This window comes from Setaria viridis, chromosome 9 (genome assembly GCF_005286985.2).
Source record: "Setaria viridis chromosome 9, Setaria_viridis_v4.0, whole genome shotgun sequence".
Lineage (NCBI taxonomy): Eukaryota > Viridiplantae > Streptophyta > Magnoliopsida > Poales > Poaceae > Setaria > Setaria viridis.
This window is the reverse complement of record NC_048271.2, coordinates 22,189,499-22,208,673: the sequence shown is the minus strand read 5'-3', so window position 1 is coordinate 22,208,673 and position 19,175 is coordinate 22,189,499. Positions and strand designations below refer to the sequence as shown.

At 41.4% G+C, this 19,175-nt stretch overlaps 1 protein-coding gene and 1 pseudogene across 2 annotated transcripts; both read right to left on the bottom strand.

Moving 5' to 3' along the window:
• Window positions 1-3,036: 3,036 nt before the first annotated feature.
• Window positions 3,037-10,849, bottom strand: LOC117838896 (uncharacterized). 2 transcript variants are annotated; one of them, XM_034719092.2, is made up of 12 exons: window positions 10,464-10,849; window positions 10,272-10,373; window positions 7,484-7,564; window positions 6,936-7,045; window positions 6,707-6,842; window positions 6,539-6,637; window positions 5,469-5,553; window positions 5,023-5,321; window positions 4,758-4,940; window positions 4,482-4,676; window positions 3,998-4,315; window positions 3,037-3,409 (listed from the first exon to the last, which is right to left on the bottom strand). In XM_034719092.2, exons 1-12 carry the CDS (start codon window positions 10,824-10,826, stop codon window positions 3,317-3,319), a joined length of 2,064 nt encoding a protein of 687 aa, XP_034574983.1. In that variant the 5' UTR covers window positions 10,827-10,849; the 3' UTR covers window positions 3,037-3,316. The 2 variants fall into 2 exon arrangements, with proteins under 2 accessions (XP_034574983.1, XP_034574982.1); XM_034719091.2 differs by having other exon boundaries at window positions 5,448-5,553; window positions 10,464-10,847.
• A 1,667-nt stretch (window positions 10,850-12,516) lies between these two features.
• LOC140221140 (uncharacterized) lies at window positions 12,517-17,511 on the bottom strand (annotated as a pseudogene).
• Window positions 17,512-19,175: the final 1,664 nt, after the last annotated feature.

The window sequence follows — 19,175 nt, the reverse complement described above, 5'->3', positions numbered from 1 at the left end:
CTTCGGTAGACAAGTTGAGAAACATGTCTACCTGGCTACCCTCTTCATTGGTGTACGCTATGGGAAGGTTGGAACTACTATCACCAGCAATAATCCGCTCAATTAGATACCTTTTGGCCTCGTCGTCTGCCATCGATCTCAACTACTTTGTACATGAAATCATATATAGAACAACCATGAAAAAAAATTCATTTCAACAAATTTTTTTGAAATATACAAAATGTAATATACAAAATGTACTATGCAAAATGTAATATAAAAAATGTAACATACAAAATGTAATATACAAAATGTAATATACAAAATGTACTATGCAAAATGTAATATAAAAAATGTAACATACAAAATGTAATATACAAATTGTACTAAATTTCAACTAAATTTGTAAATATGTGTACCAAAGTTCAATTAATTTCTAAGCATTAATTAGCAATATACAACTATATTCCACAAACAATTAGAAGTAATCTACTAAATTTCTAAAATTGATTCGGGCCGGGGGGACGGCCGGACTTGGAGGTGGGCGCGTCGGTGATGAGGACGCGCGGCGACGATAGGGGAGGCGGCCGGCCGGCTGGTGACGGGGACGGCGGTCGCGGTGACGGGGACAACTACGACAACGGGGAGGAGGTGGCGCCGGTGCGCGATGAGGGGCTCGCACGGAGGTCGCGGCGATGGGGATGGACGCACCGGCAGCGGCGACGAGGACGGAGGAGGAGGCCGGCGATGATTGCGGGCGAAGATGATGGCGGCGGTGACGGAGACGGAGGAGGCCGACGAATAGGATGGGCCGCTGGTGGCGACGGGGAGCGGCGACGACGGAGGCAGGCGACGAGCGGGATGAGGACGATGAGTGAAAATTTCGCTAAGTGTTGGGCGGGGGGAGTGTAGAAGACGCTGTAACTTTTATACAGGACCCCCCCTTTTTATCCTGATTTGTAACTGCAACCGGGATTAAAGGACATTTAACCCCGGTTCCTAATACAAACCGAGATAAAAGAGGGGGCCTTTCATCTCGATTTATGATCACCCGCGATAAAAGCCCCCCCTTTATCTCGGTTTATGATCAACCGGGATAAATGGGTACTTACAAGCGGGAATCGAAAAGTCTCTTTTATCCCGGTTCTACTTTACAACCGGGATAAATGGGGACCTTCTCCTGTTTTTCATCTGGTTTTTGGAAATTTATTCGATTTATGTTTTCACTGGATTTCGGGATGCAAAAAATAATAAATTTACACATTTCAGACATGCAAAAATATATTAAATTAGCAAGTTTGTTTACAATAAGTTTTAACTCGTCATAAATTCTATACTATTTCTTTTTGCTTATATATGGAAATTTATTCGATTTATATTTTCACTGGATTTCAGGAAGCGAAAAAAAAGAAATTTACATATTTCAGATATGCAAAAATATATTAATTAGCAAGTTTGTTTACAATAAGTTTTAACTAGTCATAAATTCTATACTATTTCTTTTTGCTTCTATTTGGAAATTTATTCGATTTATGTTTTCCCTGGATTTCAGCAAGCGAAAAATAAGAAATTTACATATTTCAAACATGCAAAAATATATTAAATTAGCAAGTTTGTTTACAATAAGTTTTAACTAGTCATAAATTCTATACTATTTATTTTTGCTTCTATTTGGAAATTTATTCTCGCCGGTTGGAACTTGTAGGCATCGGATCTCGCCGAGTTTTGCTGGATTTCATGAAGCAAAAATTAAAATAAAACTATCCATCACATTGTTAAAATTTTAGATAGAAATACACAAATTAAAATTTCAGAAGCAAACAACATGATACACTATGACAAACTCAAATATTGCTGAAAGTTTACATAGAAATACACAAATTTAAACTTGAGAGCAACAACAACGTGATACACTACGACAAACCATTCACTAAGTACTATCTAGAAGGACTTCAAGCATCCTTGAGAAGCGAAGACGAAGGTTCCACTGATGCAGCCTCATCATGTGGTTTATTTATACCTCCCGCAATGGTAGTACTTATAAGTGGACCTCCTCCCGGTTGGTAACTCCTCCCGGTTGGTGGCTCCAACCGGGGGTAAAGGGTGGCGCCGTCGGTGCCCAGAAATTAGCTGTTTTAACCGAGACTAAAGGGTGGCCTGTAGTACTGGTTGCAAAAAAGGAACCGAGAGTAAAGGTGCGCCCCATTCCAGCCTACCGTGGCGCACCCCCTTTTCTCCCGGACCGAAATTAAACCGAGACTAAAGGGAGTGGTATCTAAAGTCAGTTCTCTAGTAGTGTTTTCTTAAATGTGGGGAATCTTAGGCGGCTAGCTAGTTGAATGTCCAGTAATGTTTCCGTTTACATGCTCTATATTATTGGTATATCAGCATTTAATTAATAGATTGTTGACATCTACATGAGCACGTACCATAAAGTGGGGTTAGACCTTTTCCTATGGCATCTCTCAGATTATGGCAGTATTTGCAGTGCCACATAAATAATTCTCCCTAACTAAAATCCTGGATGCAGCTATATATATGTGACGCTCCATTGACACATACAGTACATGCTTAATTACATAGCCTCAGCCCTCAGTTCGATATGGATCCTGTCGACTACATGACTGAATTTAGTTCTTAAATTTCCGGGTACGTTGATCGTCCATTATTGCAAGGAAAATGTGTACCCCAGGTTGCAGTAGTCCCAAGCGTCGCAATAAAAAGATATGCATCGGTGTCGCTGGTTTTATTCTGCGAGGTAGACGTGCGCACCGTCCTTTGTATACTACGCCATCGTTCTCCACGTCGACGATGGTGTTTTTCAACATACAAATATAAGTGGCGCTTTCCTGACTTCGGTTAAGAATTGTAATATGACTAGTTTTTGGCTTTTTGCTAGTACTGAAGGCAGACAAGACGAGGGGGTCGACGATACATCAAACAGTCAATCGTCGCAACATTTCATCGTGGCAAGTCGCTGGTTTACAACTGAGACCGCGAATAAATAAATTAGCTAAAAATCATTATGATATCACACGACGACACAATGAAGCAATATACGTCACAAGTCCCAACTTATAATTGTGTCACCGTCACAAAATTCAAAAAATTCAAGAACGTAACCATTATTCCTTGGTGACTTGCTTGAAAACTGTTATTTGGGTTCCTCTTTTGCTATGCTTTGGTGTTACATGGACGAAGTGACAAGCAGAATATACAGGAGAAGGGAACGTAGCCTAGTTCTATCAGAACCTCCTGTACAAAGACAAGAAAGGTATTGACAAAGAATTCTGTTTTAAAGCAAGCAAAACGTATGTGGCATTTTGTACAATAAACACTATTGAAATATATGTTGGATAACTGTCTCTGCATTTCCATTGTACTGCATGAGGAGTTGGATGGCATCAGCCCTCGGCAAGGCAAGGAATTCCTAAAAAACAATATGAAGAATCATGGATCATATGCAAAATATTGAGATGATAAATTCATGACTAAATTGTTGTTACTATAGTCATTAATGAAACTTTCCAATAACTTTCCACTCCAAGTTTTGAAGGAATTGAAATGAAAATCCCAGTTTGCCTCTTAGGGAAACTTTTAAAGACACCACGGCAGATGAGAAACACTGAGCTAGAAGCTGATTTTTTTTTCTTCAATCCTGACCTTATGATAAAACCTGAGTAGTGGCTAAAAAGAAATTCTTCATACATATGAAACAGTTTGCCAGACTATACTGCAAACCCCATGAGTTCGAGATGCAGGAAATGGCACAAATGGAGGAACACTGTAATAAGTTTTTTTTTTCTAATCTAGTGTTTATAGCAACACAGAAAATCTCGTTAAGACGGTGTGTTTGCTATTTTCCCTTCAAGAGGGGGCATGGAAAGCTACACTAGTGGAGGTGAGGCAACCCCACAAACGAAAGAAAATCCTTGTCACATAGCAGAAAACTAAGGCTAGGCATGAAAATCAAACTTGCATCCTCACCATGCTACACAAGAGAACCAACATTACTTACCATAACCTTCAGTATAGCACTTTCATCGCAGGCAACTTCTGATGAGACCTGAGGGCTACTACCTTCATCTGGCACCTTGCCACTTGAACATGTTGTGATTTGAGATGATCCATTGCCACATTCATCAGTATGGTCCTTGGGCATACTGCAACTTCCCACTGGTGGATCAACCTCTTTCAGAGAATCAATCTTCAAAAAATGCTCAAAACGGTCCTTGCACATCTGAAGCTTAAACCATTCAGTGTGTGTATGGATTGCTGCTCTGACTATCTTCATTAGCTGGGGTTCTTCAATACCAAGCCTCCTGCTCATTGCAACCTGCAAAAGAAATCATGTCCTGATACCATCCAACTTTACTCTAAACAAACTCAAGCCTCATCTTCTCTAACTTATATTGAAGAAACAAAAATCTATAAAAATTTATTTTAATGTTAATTCTAGTCTATCACAGAAGTAACATGTAATATACAAACACTGGACAAACCTGGAGAGAACTTGCAAGAACCGGCAAAGATACTGCATTCAGTACATCTCCATTGGGTTTAATCAGTGTTACCAAAGTTTCCTTCAAGGGCTTCAGCAAAGCTTGGTTGGTGGCAGCAAGAGGTCCCAGATGAGTGGATGCTACCTTGAGAGCAGCAACATGTTCACCAGCAGCTACTAGCTTAAGAAATTCAACCTGAAATGGACAAAAAAATTGAGTACGTAAGAGTTCCTATCAGAGCCCCAGACAACTGCCGATTCTCATATAGGGCCTCACCTGTTTCAACTGAAACAGAAGAACAGGGTTTTGTTGAAAGAAATCAGGATCTATGCTGCTTATTTCCTCGACAACTTTGGAAGCCATTCCTTTTCGTGTGAGGTCCTGCATCTCCAGGACAACTTCATATTTCTGATCTTCCATGTTTTTAGTATCAGATGTATTAGAATTTGCCACCAAGTCCTATAGAAGGGTGTATAATCATCAATAATTTTCTATTAATAATCTAGTTTTCAGGCAGGGAAAAATGAATTATAAAGTTCACCTGTTGTTCTACCACAGTATCTTCGTCCATGTCAAGGGCAGGAGACAAGCTATCATGCTTATTTACATCCAATAAAGCTTCACAAGCATAATCTAGATCATCTACCCGTCCTCTCCATCTCTTTCGTCTTCGCTGCCCAGATGTACTACTTCTAACCCTACGTAACCTCCTGGACCAAGAATCATCACGGGTGATATCACTGGTGCTACAATCTCCATTCTGATTGTTAGTCATTTCACATTCAAGCTGTGTTTCATTATTAACATAATTGTTTTGACTACATTTCAAGTCAGCAGTTCCTACAAAAGTTAAAAACAATTTTCATTAGTGCTACAAAGAAGCAGAAAGCTAATTCTAACAGAAAATTGTTAAATTGTAGCAATCAAGATTTTCATGTAGGCTATAGTATATGCCCAGCAATTTACCAGGAAGAACATGGGAACCACCTTCAACTATGCCCCTGTATATGCAATACTCGTGTACAAGTTTATCCAGAAGTGTCACGTCCAGCTTCATTCGGCACAACTCGTTCTGCCATGTTCACAGAGAAACTTACATTAATGGGCATTAAGCCAAGGAAGCAACAATGGAACACTAGTAAAACATAAATTTAAACAAACAGAAGGTTCATACTGTATCAAATAACAAGCTAACAAATGATAATCATATTGAGAGACATACAATTTTTTTGTTTAATCAATGGTGAAGGTGTAATCTACAATCTGTCCATCAAATTAACTGTTGGTTACTTGCTGTACCTTACTACCTTTATTCAATGAAACACAGAGGAAGCATGTAATGTAATACTTTAGCCCCTCAACCGTAGGTTTCGGAGATACATAACCTTTAGATGTAAATTTCTCTTTATACTCACGAGAAGTCTAAAATTGACAAGACAACTTCAAACAGAAGAAAGGGACTCCGACCTATTCATTCTGCTGAAACACTGTTAAATCAGCATCTTAGCCCTCCCCAATTTCATAATGACCATCTTACATCAATCTAGCAGGCATGCATACATGCAGGTGTACCACAGAGTGGTCGCAAAGGGCATAAAGTGCAGTGTGCTACAATTACAAAGGCATGTGTGTAACAGAAAGAACCAACTTGAGGAAAACAAGAAGTAGAACTCATAAAGTCAATACAAATGCTAGACAATTCTCAGAAAGGTATGATTTGCATAGGTACGCAAACCTCCTCTTAAGACCACTGAAGAGCAAAAGATTTCATACTGCCGCAGTCTTCATGGATAGGAATTAAGTTCTAGAAGGGAAAATATGGATTCACGGCATAGGAAGTTTCAAGAATTATGAAAACAGATTAAATAAATATGTATGTCCTATCATTTATAACGATGCTTAAAAATTAATAACCCATTAACAAGATCAACAGTGTTGCTTAAGTTACATGAGAGCTAAATGTTGCAAGTATAATAGAAATTAAGACAAATGGCAACAAAAATTGCATTTTCATAAATGAATAATTTCATATTTACATTTTGAAATAGTAATACAACCTGAAATGCTTGATATAAATCCCCTTTTGCAAACTTCAAGCTATCAACAGCACCCTGTCTTGTCAACTCCACAGCATGCGCTAGGGCTTGAACGTCAACCTAATATCCAAATATCAAAAGCTGGTGCAAAGAGCATAGTGTACTTAATAATTAATGAGAAGCGCTTGCCTCATCAAATGGCGGTGCTTCTAGTGAGCATTCCTGAGGAACCACAGGTGGATCACGATCCTCAAAGAGCAGTCGCTCAGTAAGATCAGATAAAGGTGATGAAATTCCTTGGTGTGTGCAATATACCTTGTGAATGCTATTCAAGTGTTCCAAGATTGTCAGAGTAGCATAAGAAGGTAGGCTAACCAATCATGTTTGTAAAGACAGGAGAATGTACTGTACAAGGTACCTTATTAAGTATCTTAAGGTCATCGACAAAATAGGATCATAAGCTTGTAACTGAGCCCTTAGTATGGATGACAGCAAACCAGCAAGTTCAAACCTCCTCTTTATAGACCACTGTAGAGCAAAAGATTTCAGAAGGAAGAAATGATTCATATGAGAAACTGAAAGAACTTCCCTACAACGTGACAAGAACTGACACCCTCTCAAAAGTTGAGAAACAGATGCTCCAAGAAGCAATAAGCATAATAAGAAGCAAAAAGCCATAGTATTTCAATAGCAAGGAATTCATGTCCTAGTGCCAAGAAATATACTATCAATTAACAGAATGACAATCAAAGCTACTCAAATGCTGAAGAAGTCATGTAGTTAAGATTCCTATATTACCACGAAATATTACAAGCTTTCAGCTTAACTCTAGTAATTGGTGTAAATTAATACACTACTGTAGTAATGCTATTAAACATAAAAGCTAAAAATAACTAATATATCAATCCATGCCAATATTCTCAGCTAAAACACCAGCATAATATGGACATAACAGGCCCTGCATACCTCATTGACAACTGGGGAGAATTGATCATCTTTGTCATATATCAAGACAAGCATTATATGCTTGAACTCCTCATAAGCTTCCTTCAGAGCATATCAACATATCAATATTCAGTACACAAGATTCAAACAAGCACAAAGAAACTTCAAGGAAAATGCTAGAATAAATGCATTCAGGTATCCTAAGTTTTCCTCTGAATAGATAGGAACTGAAACAATCAGATTTAGCTGTTTGTTAGGTGCTGCATGCAGCTCCTTTGGTATTTATGCTCAATTTATGGCTGTCCAATACATTTGAAATTTGTTCTCCCAAGGTTTGAACAGGAAATAACAGGGCAGTAGAGAAATCCCTAGCAGTATATCCATTTATTGGGAATTAAATTGAAGGAAAAATAGCTCTTTCCACTTATTGTTCCAGTATCTCAGTTACTAATTTCCCGTAAAAGCATAGTTGCTCTCAATAACGAGCGCAAGCTGGAGTGACCTAGTTATCTTACATGGAAGAGTGTTCAGTAGCAGATAGATACATCTCAACTGTCCTTAAATTACAGCCTTACAGGGTCAGTTTAATGAAGATCCACTAGCAATATGAATACCTAATATTTTAGAGAAAATTCCCTATTTGACATTGATAAAATGAGCAGTTCCTTTCTTGGCCCTAGGAATTTTGAACTTCCCTATCTGACACCAGATTTACCTTTCATCCTCTTTTTGACACTTCTGTCAAGTCTGTTATCTATTTCCATTAAGTTCTCCTGTGGGCTTATCAGATTTTGAGGGATTGGACCAAATTACCCTCAAGTTGGGCAACAGATCCAGCGCACGCATTCTTTGGCCCCTCTAGCTCTCTGTATCCGATCCCGCCTCTCCACAAACCAAGCCAAGCTCCGGCAGCACGCATGGGCACTTCGGCTGTTGCAGGCAGCGCGGTCACTTTTTTAAATTCTCCCTTCTGATTGTATTTCAATGTAGTGCAGGTATAGGCAATTCCGATTACCAGTCTGCTTGCCCAGAGGCTAGATATACGACCATGAAAGTTCAAAGTTCAGATATTCTCATTTGTAATTTTATATTGTAAAAACGTCCAGTCATGTTCTTTAATTTGTATCTAGAGAATTCATAGTTATTCTAATATGAATTTCAGTAATTCATGTGATTCATGCCTTTCCCATCTTGTCATACTCTCATGTATGTGTGAACCTTTTATGCATCTGTTAGCCTTATGTATGCATGTCTCATCTTCTCTACAATACAGTATTTCACTGTATTCTCTCAAATGATGCTAGCTGTAAAAAAATTGGTCATGTACCATATGAGGGGCTAAATCATCTTTTCAGATGTCAAAAGAGCAACTCCAATAGAGTTGCTATATGACTCTCCAAGCAAAAATTTGGCAAGTCCGTAAGAAAATCGTGGTCCAACAGAGTTGCTATCTGGCTCTCCATCCCATCCGACTTGCCAAACTTCCCCTCACACTTGCCAAACTTGGCAAGCCAACTTGCCTTGCCAAAGTGTGGGTCCCACGCGTAGTAGTTGCCAGAATGGAAAGTGCAAAATGGAGAGGCTATTGTAGTACAAAGTAGAGAGGCTGTTGGAGCGGATGGAGAGTGCGGATTTTTAGAGTGGGAAATGGATAGTCTGTTGGAATAAACAACTCAATATAGAGAGGAATCTTTTTGCCAACTTGGATAGAGTCAAATAGAGAGCCAAAATAGATAGTCTGTTGGAGATGCTAGCACTCAAAATAGACAGAAGTGTCGAATAGGGAATGAAAGATAAACCCAGTGTCAAATGGGGAAGTTCGAAATTTCCAGGGCCAAGGAGGGAACCACTCATTTTATGGGTGTCAAATAGGGAATTTTCTCAATATTTTACCAGTATAATTGTATTCTTAAAAGGGCATGTTAACTTTCTATAGTCACCCTTTGTACCAAATAAACCAAATGAAAACGCAAAAAAGTAATTGTGTGGGTTTAAATCTTTAAGCCTAAAGAAAGAGCAAGTAAGTGGAACCTGGGATTCCATGGCTGTAACCCATTAAAAAACTAACCTTTCATGATGTAGTTATCTAGATGAAAAAACTAAACAAAAACGTATGGCAGTAAAAGAAGAGCGCTATTCAAAAACAGTGTCACTGAATTATCTCCAGCTTTCCATAAACAGTCAATCATTTTTGTAAACAAATCCCTTATATGTTTCTGTAACTTGTTTGGTATGGTTTAACTGTGATCAGACCCAATGATCAATTGCAGTAGGGCCAAAACAAGCCCTCTTCAAAATTGGATTTTAGTGAAGATTAAACATGTTCGGGCCAATTTAACCACTGCTACTCTACCAGTAGCAAGCACTGTTCTAAATAGAAGCTGCTAACATAAGGGGATAGCCCAACCCAAGTCAGATACAGGTTATCCTAGTCAGATTCTGACTCCCAACATTATCTCATGTCCTTTTTTTTGTAGAACCGGACACCCAAAACTGCATGCCGTTTGAAACAATGGTGAAACAAGGAATCATGATTATCCCCCAATCTATTATCACTATATATATACCCACAATTGCAGGTTCAAACCATTCAGGTCAAACAACAGCAAGCCTGACAATTCCCACAAATTTTCAACACTACTCATGATTCAGTAGCATATGCATGCAGAGCTTTTTTACTCAATTTTACACTTTTTCAGCATGCCATTGGTCACCGGGGAAGATTAAGTATATAGCCCCAACATCAATTTGACGCCCAAACACCAGCCTCCGCTGACAGGAGGAGAGTAGCAGCAGCAGCAGCACTCACCGGGTAGGCGTCGAGCGCACAGGGCGCGAGGGCCGTGCGGAGGCAATCGAGTGCGGCGTCCCTGTCCGCCTCCGTGCCCCTCCTCACCAGCTCGACGAATCTCTGCATCGCCCACACAAACTCAATCATGTCTGAAGTCCCAACCACAAGCTTGCAGAGGTAGATGCAGACCAAGGAGGGAAGGGCACGTACTTGCTTGTGGAGGTGGAATAGGAGGCGATGGTCAGCGAGCGCGGCGGGGGCGTGGACGCGGAGGAGCGCGAGGGCTGCATCGACGTCGCCCGCCTCGAGTGCGCGGCGGGCGCGGAGGATGAGGAGGCGTGAGCGGTAGGTAGAGGATGACGAGGAGGAAGAGGAGGGGGCGGAGGAGGTGGCGGTAGTGGTGGAGGAGGAGGGGGAGGACGGCGGCGAGGGGCAGGCGGCGTCGGCGGGGGCAGCGGGAGGAGGGACGACGAGGCGGTCGGATCTGGCGAAGTCGAGGACGAGGGCATCCAGCGCGTCCCAATTCACTGGCGGCAGAGAATTCAGCGGGGGCAGGGCCGGCGGCGAGTCCATCGCCGCCGTGGCGTGAAGAAGGCGGTGGCCGCCGGATGGGGGGGGGGGGGGGGGGGGGGGGGGGGACCGGTTGTCCGGTTGGGTACCGGTGGTCGCTGAGACGATGAAGTCGGTGGAGGGCGGCGTGCGTACGTGTAACGAACTCAGGTGAGGTGTGATAAGTTTATACGCATCTACCAGTAGTTGGAATAGAACGGTCCTCAAACTTGCTGTCATTCCCATCCCCAAACTATCAAAATGCGCAAACCGATCCCCAAACTATCAAAACGCGCAAACCGATCCCCAAACTATCAAAACGTGCAAACTCCTCCCTAAGCACTATTCGGATCTCATTAGCCACCAAAACGAGTCTGCACCCGTGATTCAGTGAGGACGTGGCAGGTTGACGTGGCCGAGGGCGGGGAGGATCAACAAAACGCCGGCGCGTGTTGTTGACTCAATCCCTAGCGCCTAAAATTCTCTATCCACTTCATGTCGCCGTCGCCGCCACCGCCGCAAGCGCTTCGAGAGGCTCTAGATTGTCGTCGTCGGGTCGTCGTGGTCGTCCCATGGCTTTGAGCTTATCGGATACACATAATAGGCGACTAGGCCGCATCTGCCATTGCTTATCTGCATAGAGTGCGAGCGATAGAAGATTCTTGAGTTGGAGGTTAAGAAAGAAGGCACTGGAAATCGTGGTTGCATCTTTTACAAGGGTCCTGCTCATAAAGTTATTTTGGGTTTTAAACCAGTTCAATTTGGTTATGATTTGCTTGAAAGCGGTTTGAACTCAGTGCTCTGTTGTGGTTGCAGAGTGATGGCAGTGAATGCCCATTCTGGTATTGGGAAGAAGAGTATGTTGACGTGCTCAACAAAATTGCAGAGAAGAGACACGAGCAGAGTAATGTTGAGGGAGTGCCTGTGAAGGAAAAGAAGCTGTTTAAGAAGATAGAGGAAGAAGAATTGGTGGCTGCCATTAGAGCTAGTATGCATTGGAAAAGAATTTGTAGGCCTTTTGAAGTGTTTTTTGTTTGTATTTGTCTGTGGGTTATTGCTGGCTGGATATGTTACTATGAATTGGTTAAACTGAATAAAATGTATTGTTCTTCCAGAATGTAATGGTGATTTATGAAATGAAATGACAGTTACATCTCTTTGCTTTACTGTATTGCCTTACAGAACAAAAGATCCATAGTAGAAATCATACTGAGACTTTTTTGATAAAGATCCATAACTGGCACAATCTATCCATCCAGGAGGTAGTAGCCATGATCACAAAAACATGTTGTTCATCACATAAAAGTCATCTTGGCATCACAGTAAATTCACCTAGACATCTCTCAAAAGTTCTAATTTCATCACACAAAAGTCATAACATGTTCAGTTCTTATGCTGCACCTCTCCCTTTTTGCTGGTTGTTCTGCTCTTCTTTTGCTCTGGACCCTTGCTGCTCGATGCCTTCCTCTTCTGCACTTGTCCCTTGTTTCTAGGTTCCTTCCTCTTCCTTGATGATGCTGCCCTTCCTACTTTGGTGCTTGTTGTCAAGGTGGCAGGTCTTACAACTGGTTGGTTGGACATGATGAATCCACTATCTGGCAATGGCCCATAAATCTGAGATTGCATTGTAGATTGGGTTTCCTACAAAATGAAGTGTTAGTCAGTCACATAGTGCTTTGGTTGTATTCAGTTTTTGAAGTGCTAGAAAAGGTACCTAAGAAAGCATCTCACTCAGCATGGTGGATGTGGCTTGTGTCATTGAAGGCAATGCATCATCATTTGTGAATTCCTGGTTCACTGGCTCATTGTTAGGCTCATCATTGGTGGCCTCATTTGTTTGGACTGCAGCTACAGCAACAGCAACTTGTTCAGCCTCAAGTTGTAACCGAACTTGTGTTTGTGCAACTAATTTTCTAGCTTCAGCTGAACTGAATCCCATCTTCTTAAGTTTGCAACCACCAATGTTGTGGCCAGCTTCTTTGCAGTGACTGTAGTGCATTACAACTCCATACTTAGTTAATTTGGATCCATTTGTTCCTTGAATTTCTTGTGGCTACTTCTTCCTAGATTTTGGTGGCCTGCCTAGTTTCTTCTCATACTTTGGTGGGAGAACTTTTGGTCCTGTAATCCTTTCCCATATGCTTTTATCCTTGCAAGGCCATATGTTGTATCCATATGCTTTTTTGAATGTCTCCACTGAATAGCAACTTGGAAGCACACTCTCAGGCTTAATTCTCTCATGCCTCAATCAAGCAATTGCATGGCAGCATGGCACACCTATCAGTTGTTACCTTCTGCGATCACAAGTCTTGGCATTGATGTCCACTATGTACTGGTAATCCCTAATTTGCACCTAGAACACACCTTGATCAAAAGGCAAAGCATAGCACAATTTTGCATACTCTGCATTCTTAGCCACCTTCTTCCTGATTTTTTGGCAGAAGCTTCCTTCCATCTGGGTTGCCAATTCTTGTTGCTTGTTGTAATGCCTTGTCATTAGCTGAGTCTTGATCCTCTCAAACATGCTAAGGATTGGAAGCTCTCTTGCCTCTAGAATGTATTTGTTGAACACTTCACAGTTGTTGTTCAGCAATATGTCACACTCGGGGAACTCTGAGAAAAAAGCTCTCACCCAAGTGTTGGGAACCATTTTCTCTAACCAGTTGTATGCATCTGCATTCAAAGCCTTCATCTTCTCCATATTTTTGTTCCATTGCTCCACTGATGATGATCTTGCATAAGCCCACAACTGATCTTTGAGAATCTCACCTTTGAACTTTTCTTGGAAATTGGAATACATGTGCCTGACACAGAACCTGTGTTCTAATTCAGGAAAAATCTGTTGAACTGCTGGGATAAGACTCTGAAACAGTAAAATGTGGCATTAGTCAAAGATGCAAGGTAAACAAATTAGTCAACAATTGGTAGAATTAATCAAAGGTGGCTACATACCTTTTGCTTGTCAGTCATGATGGTCCAGGGGTAGGTGTTATCAATCCCAAGGTCATCTTTCAGAGTTTGTAAAAACCACTTCCAAGAAGCCAAGGACTCAACCTCAACAGCAACAATTGCAATAGGAAAATGCAGTCATTTGGGTCCATTCCTACTGCTGTCAAAAGTTGTCCTCCAAACTTTGTTTTGATGTGACACCCATCAAGGCAGATGATTGGCCTGCATCCAGCCCTGAAACCCCTTTTGCAAGCATCTATTGACATATAACATGTACTGAACCTACTATCAGCAAGGTTGAGGTAAAATGTGCTCCTAGGATTGCTTCTCATCTCCTGTTCATAGTCCCATAAAGAGTTGTATTGCTACTCCTCATCTACATTAATAGATGATATGATGAGCCTTCTTGCTCTGGCAAGCTTGCTCCTTGACAGTGTTAAGTTCCAATATTTCTGAACAATCCTCCCAATGCTGGTTCTACCCATCTTGTCATTTGCTCTAAAGGCATCAATGTACTTATCTGCTAACCACCTTGATATGCATCTCTTCAATACCCACTCCTTTTTTGCAGTTATGAACACCATAGAATGTCTTCACAACAACTGAGTTAACCCTACTGTCCATTGAAGCATATATGTTCCATAGACACCCCTTTGCACAGTGACCTCTAAGCCTCTTTGAGTCATTCCTGGGGAGCTTGATTTTTACTCTGTTCCTTGCAGAATACTCTATAATTGATTGCCTCAACTTCTTAACTTAAGGGAACACCTATCCAACAAAGAATGATGGACTGGTCACGTTCTCTTCCCTCCAAGATCTAAACTTGCCCCTCCCTTCTCCTTCCTTATTTGAATCTGGGAGTTCTAGTGTCTCATCATCAGTGTCATCTTCATCAGCAACAACTGTTGGGCGACTTGTCTGAAAGGTCTTCAACATGCTTCCTCTAGCCTTCTTGTTGTCTTTGGCAACACTGACATCCATATCAACATTATCCTCAAACAAATCATCACCTTCTATCTCATAATCACTGTCCACATACATATCTTCTCCAGCACTACTTCTCTCACTGACAACTTCTGAATTACCTTCAGAACTAGGACCTTGCTCAACTCTCCCTTTCTTCAAATCAGTATAGAATATAGCAGATTTTCACCTGGTTTGCTATTGACATACTCAAACTTCCTTAGGCTTAACACCTTAGGCAAATCAGCCACTGGATTGGCAACTACATCATCCCAATTATCATGTGCAAATTTGTCATCATGATCAACATAGACTACCAAAGTACTAAACTTTTCAACAATTTTGGCCATAACATTAGTGTTATGATCTGAAGTGATAATTCTTAGGTCATCAGCAAGAGTCTTCCCTCATAACAACCAACAAAACTTGATGTTTGGATTAGGCATGGCATATCCTAACTGCTGCATAAAATCATCAAACCATAAAGGCGACCATGTATCACAATCAATCAAATCAAACCAATCAATTTTCTCATCCATATATGACCTCAAATGGCCTAATCCAACAAAAAAACCACCATGGTGAACTTCAAGACTAAATTCCTCTCTACCAGTACCTGCATTACGCGCGCATACAACAATAAGATGAAAACCCAAAACCCAAAGTTTGACCCCTAATCCACAATCTTTCATCACAATTTCATTTGTTCGAAGTCAAGAAACACACACGACTGTGATTGACATACCCATTATCCTATCAAAGCAACGACAGTGGAAATGATCAACTCACCATATTGAGGCATCGGTTCCCCTTTGCGTCACAATCCCGCTACCATCCTTCCACGTTGAGCTGGTGGAAACCTCCACCTTCGCTTCCTTCCTCCTGCTCTCCCTTTATCCTTCCGCCTCTTCTGCCGATTCTCCCTCGATCGCCACCTCCACGCGCAACCTTGTTGTCCTCGTCGCCCCCACCGCCTCCCTCGATTCTTTCTTTGATGGGGGGATAACTGAGAGAGAAACAAAACGGAGGGTCTTTTGTGCAAAATATCAACGCCCTTAACTCTCTCGAGCCACGTAGGGGATACAGTGACAGTTCCACGTCAGCTAATCACCCACGTTGGCACCCGTTTGGTGGCTAATGAGACTTGAACAGTGTTTAGGGAGGAGTTTGCGTGTTTTGATAGTTTGGGGACCGGGATGACAGACCCCAACAAGTTTGAGGACTAGTGGTGGACTTAACTTAATAGAAAATAACAAAAAAATGAGCAGCTTGTTTTTTTTTTGGGGGGGGGGGTTCAGCGAAATATGACAATTTCCTCTAAGGAAAAGGCCCAATGGTTTTTGTAGTTTGACATACCAACCTTTTTTAGTGCCTGTAACATAATTTGCATTGAAAAATCCAAATTTATTAATTTAAAGAAGGTGTTATAATACAAGTGCAAATTTTCCCTTCTTCGGTGATCAATAAACATCATCCAATTGTCATTCAACGGTCCAAATAACATAATCACTGCTGGGGAAAGTGCCTTCAGTACTGGGTCCAAACCCTCCTTTAGTACCGGTTGTGCAACCGGTATTGCTAACTCAGTAGTAAAGGGGGGGTCCTTTAGTACCAGTTCCTTTAGTACCGAATAGGAAGACCAACTGGTACTTAATTCGCTGCCATGGCGCGCATGGCCGAGGCTAATTTAGTATCGGTTGGTCTCCCCAGGGTGCTTTGGGATGTGATCCTCCCCTCGAAGTTGAGCTGCGGTGAGATTTGTATCTTCGGCAAATAGAAGCAGGTTCTTATCAAACTTCAAAAGCACCTGGAGCAACGCAATCGATTGGTTGGATTGGGTTCCAAGCTGTGGAATACTTGACCCACTTTTCTTTTTCTTCTGAAAAGTCTTTGTTATTGTGCGATCGTAGTTAGATAGCAGTGGTTTCTTTAGCTTCTTCTTTTTCTCCAACTCCATGCCTCTAATGAAAGCCCGAATTTAACCTTATCAAGTAGTGGATCATTCTTCATGGGAGGCTTTGGTGCGAAGTGAGCTTTAACCTCAGCATCCACTACTGCGTCAATTTCCGTATCAGTCTTCTCGTAAGCTTTCTTGGGCTCTGGTTGCTTCTCCGTTGGCTTCTTTTGATTCTTCTTTGTAGGCGGAACTGAGGGTGTCTTTCATCGTGTAGCCTTGCTCATAACAGGGGGAAGTGGACTCATGCTAGGATCCCTGTCAGCTAGTGGACTCATGCTAGGATCCCTGTTAGCTAGTGAAGAGGGTGCCCTGGCAGATGGTAGGTGATCATGCCCTTGAGCCCTGAAGAGATGATCCAAAGGTCAGGGGATTTGGTTGTGGAATCCTTATGTAGCGCTTGGGCCATAGAATCCAACCATGGATAGCTTCTCCTAGATTCTTTTCCCCGTCACCTCCAGGTACCTTTAGTTCGAGGTCATCCCAACCATCGACCTCTCGGTCCACCCCAACTTTAGCGAAACCGCGAGCTGGAATCTCCACGCCATGAATTGTTTGACCTTGTGTCAGTTGTTCAGCCACACCATATGCCACCACGATGAGCTTGTTTTTCACAGGAATAACAAGCTCACAAGGGACCCTCCCAATGATGTCGTCCATGGGGTGGTGTTGGTTGTCCTCAACCATGTCAGAAGATCCTCTAGCTGGGGCTTCCATGGAAGCGGCGCTGCTTTGATGCTAAAAGGGGCTTACGTTGACATTAGCCCCTGATGATGCAGCTGCTTGTTCATTGGCTTGTTTCCTAGGAGCTAGAGCCACACGTTGGTCTTTTGCTTCCTCCATTCTTGCCTCTGTCAAAGCTAGTTGTTCTTGCAACTCTCGCAGCTGTCGTGCGTATTAGGCCTTACTTCTTTGGCGACTTATGTAGGAATCAATGTGCTCACGAAAGGCAAACTTCCATGGAATTACTCCTTTGCCTAGGCAACGTCCAGGGTGTTCTGGATTACCTAGTGCCATAGTCAGCTCGTCCTTCTCTTGATCAGGCATGAAAGATCCTTCGGCCGTAGTCTTTATTAACTCAACAAGCCTCATAGCCGTTTCTCTTAATTCTTGACTGAACACAAATGATCCATTTTCAGGATTGAGCGTGCCGTCATGAACATACTACCAATGCTTTGCTCACTCCGTCCATTCGAGAGTCGCTAGTACTATTCCTTAGCAATTATGTCATCTTCCATCCTCTGCCATTTGATGATCCCTTTCTTGTAACCTAGTGACCTAAGATGATGAAAGTATTTCTTCTGACGAGCATTGTCTGTGTTGGTTTAGTTGCCTTAGTGCTCTTTTGCGACTGCTTGAACTGCACTAATGAATCCTAGTGATCTATTAACTTTGGGTGCTTCGTGAAATATGGTGCAAGGCCCTTCTTTATGTAGTCTTTGTTCAGGTTCTTCTTGTACGTTTGAAAAGCAATTGCACCCTTCCGAAAGCCCCAATCTTTCACTTTTTCTTCATTTACACCTTTGAACGTGAAGTTTTCTTTTATTTGCTCCCATTTCATTTCCTTCTCTCACTCAGGGACCATGCTTGTGGAGACCACATTCTCATCGATTTCAGAGCTTTTCCAATTTTGAAAGCTTATTGGGATGTTATCCCTAAGAAGAAACCCAATTCGATTCACCAATTTGGTATTAGCATTGTCTGGAGCAGTTGGTTCATCCTCTTCATTAAGTTCCGTGATGATGCTATAACCCTCTAACCTCTTCTTCGGGCCTCGTTTCCGTTTAGACCTACTCGATCCAAATGGCTGAAAAATGAAAGAACTATTAATTCCCAATAATCTTGATACATAGAGAATTCAAATCATGTAATAATTATTATACCTCGCCTTGTTGCCCATCATTGCCTCCCTCGGCAATTGGTTGCTCCTCATTGCCATTATCAGACATGTTGAGGTAGATGTCAGTTTGGCTGTGATCGACCTCTTTGTTTGACGGATCGTTCGTGCGACCTTGAGCAATCAAGTCCATTAGGTATTCCTCGTCCAATCGAGCCTGTCCTCTGATCGTACCATTGTAATTAATATAATATAAAAAGAATTATTCTAAGAATGACTATAGCTTATACAATTTTCAAACAGTAAATGACTACAATAATATTTACAATTATATAAAAGAATGAAACACTTATACAATTTGTTACAATAAATAACTACAATAATATTTACAGTGAATTGCTAGTAAATGATAAAAAAAAGAATTAAACACTTATACAATTTGTTACAATAAATGACTACAACAATTATTATTTACTGTGAATTGCTAGTAAATGACAAAAAAAGAATGACTAAATAAACCTTATACATTTTGCAACAACACTTGACTAAGGAATCAATAATTGACTACAAAAGTATCAAAGTAATTTTCTGGGTTTGCAATTTACAATTAATAGGATTTCTAGCTAATTCAAGAATTTTTCTATAGTTTCTAGCTAATTCAACATTTTTT

What these genes read in the sequence shown, in the direction of transcription:
- LOC117838896 (XM_034719091.2), bottom strand. Translation starts at nt 10,826, where the DNA reads ATGGACTCGCCGCCGGCCCTGCCCCCGCTGAATTCTCTGCCGCCAGTG. An exon ending in TATTCCACCTCCACAAGCAA is followed by an intron (nt 10,374 to 10,463) that starts GTACGTGCCCTT and finishes TGGGCGATGCAG; the next exon opens with AGATTCGTCGAGCTGGTGAG. An exon ending in TCTCCCCAGTTGTCAATGAG is followed by an intron (nt 7,046 to 7,483) that starts GTATGCAGGGCC and finishes TTTGCTCTACAG; the next exon opens with TGGTCTATAAAGAGGAGGTT.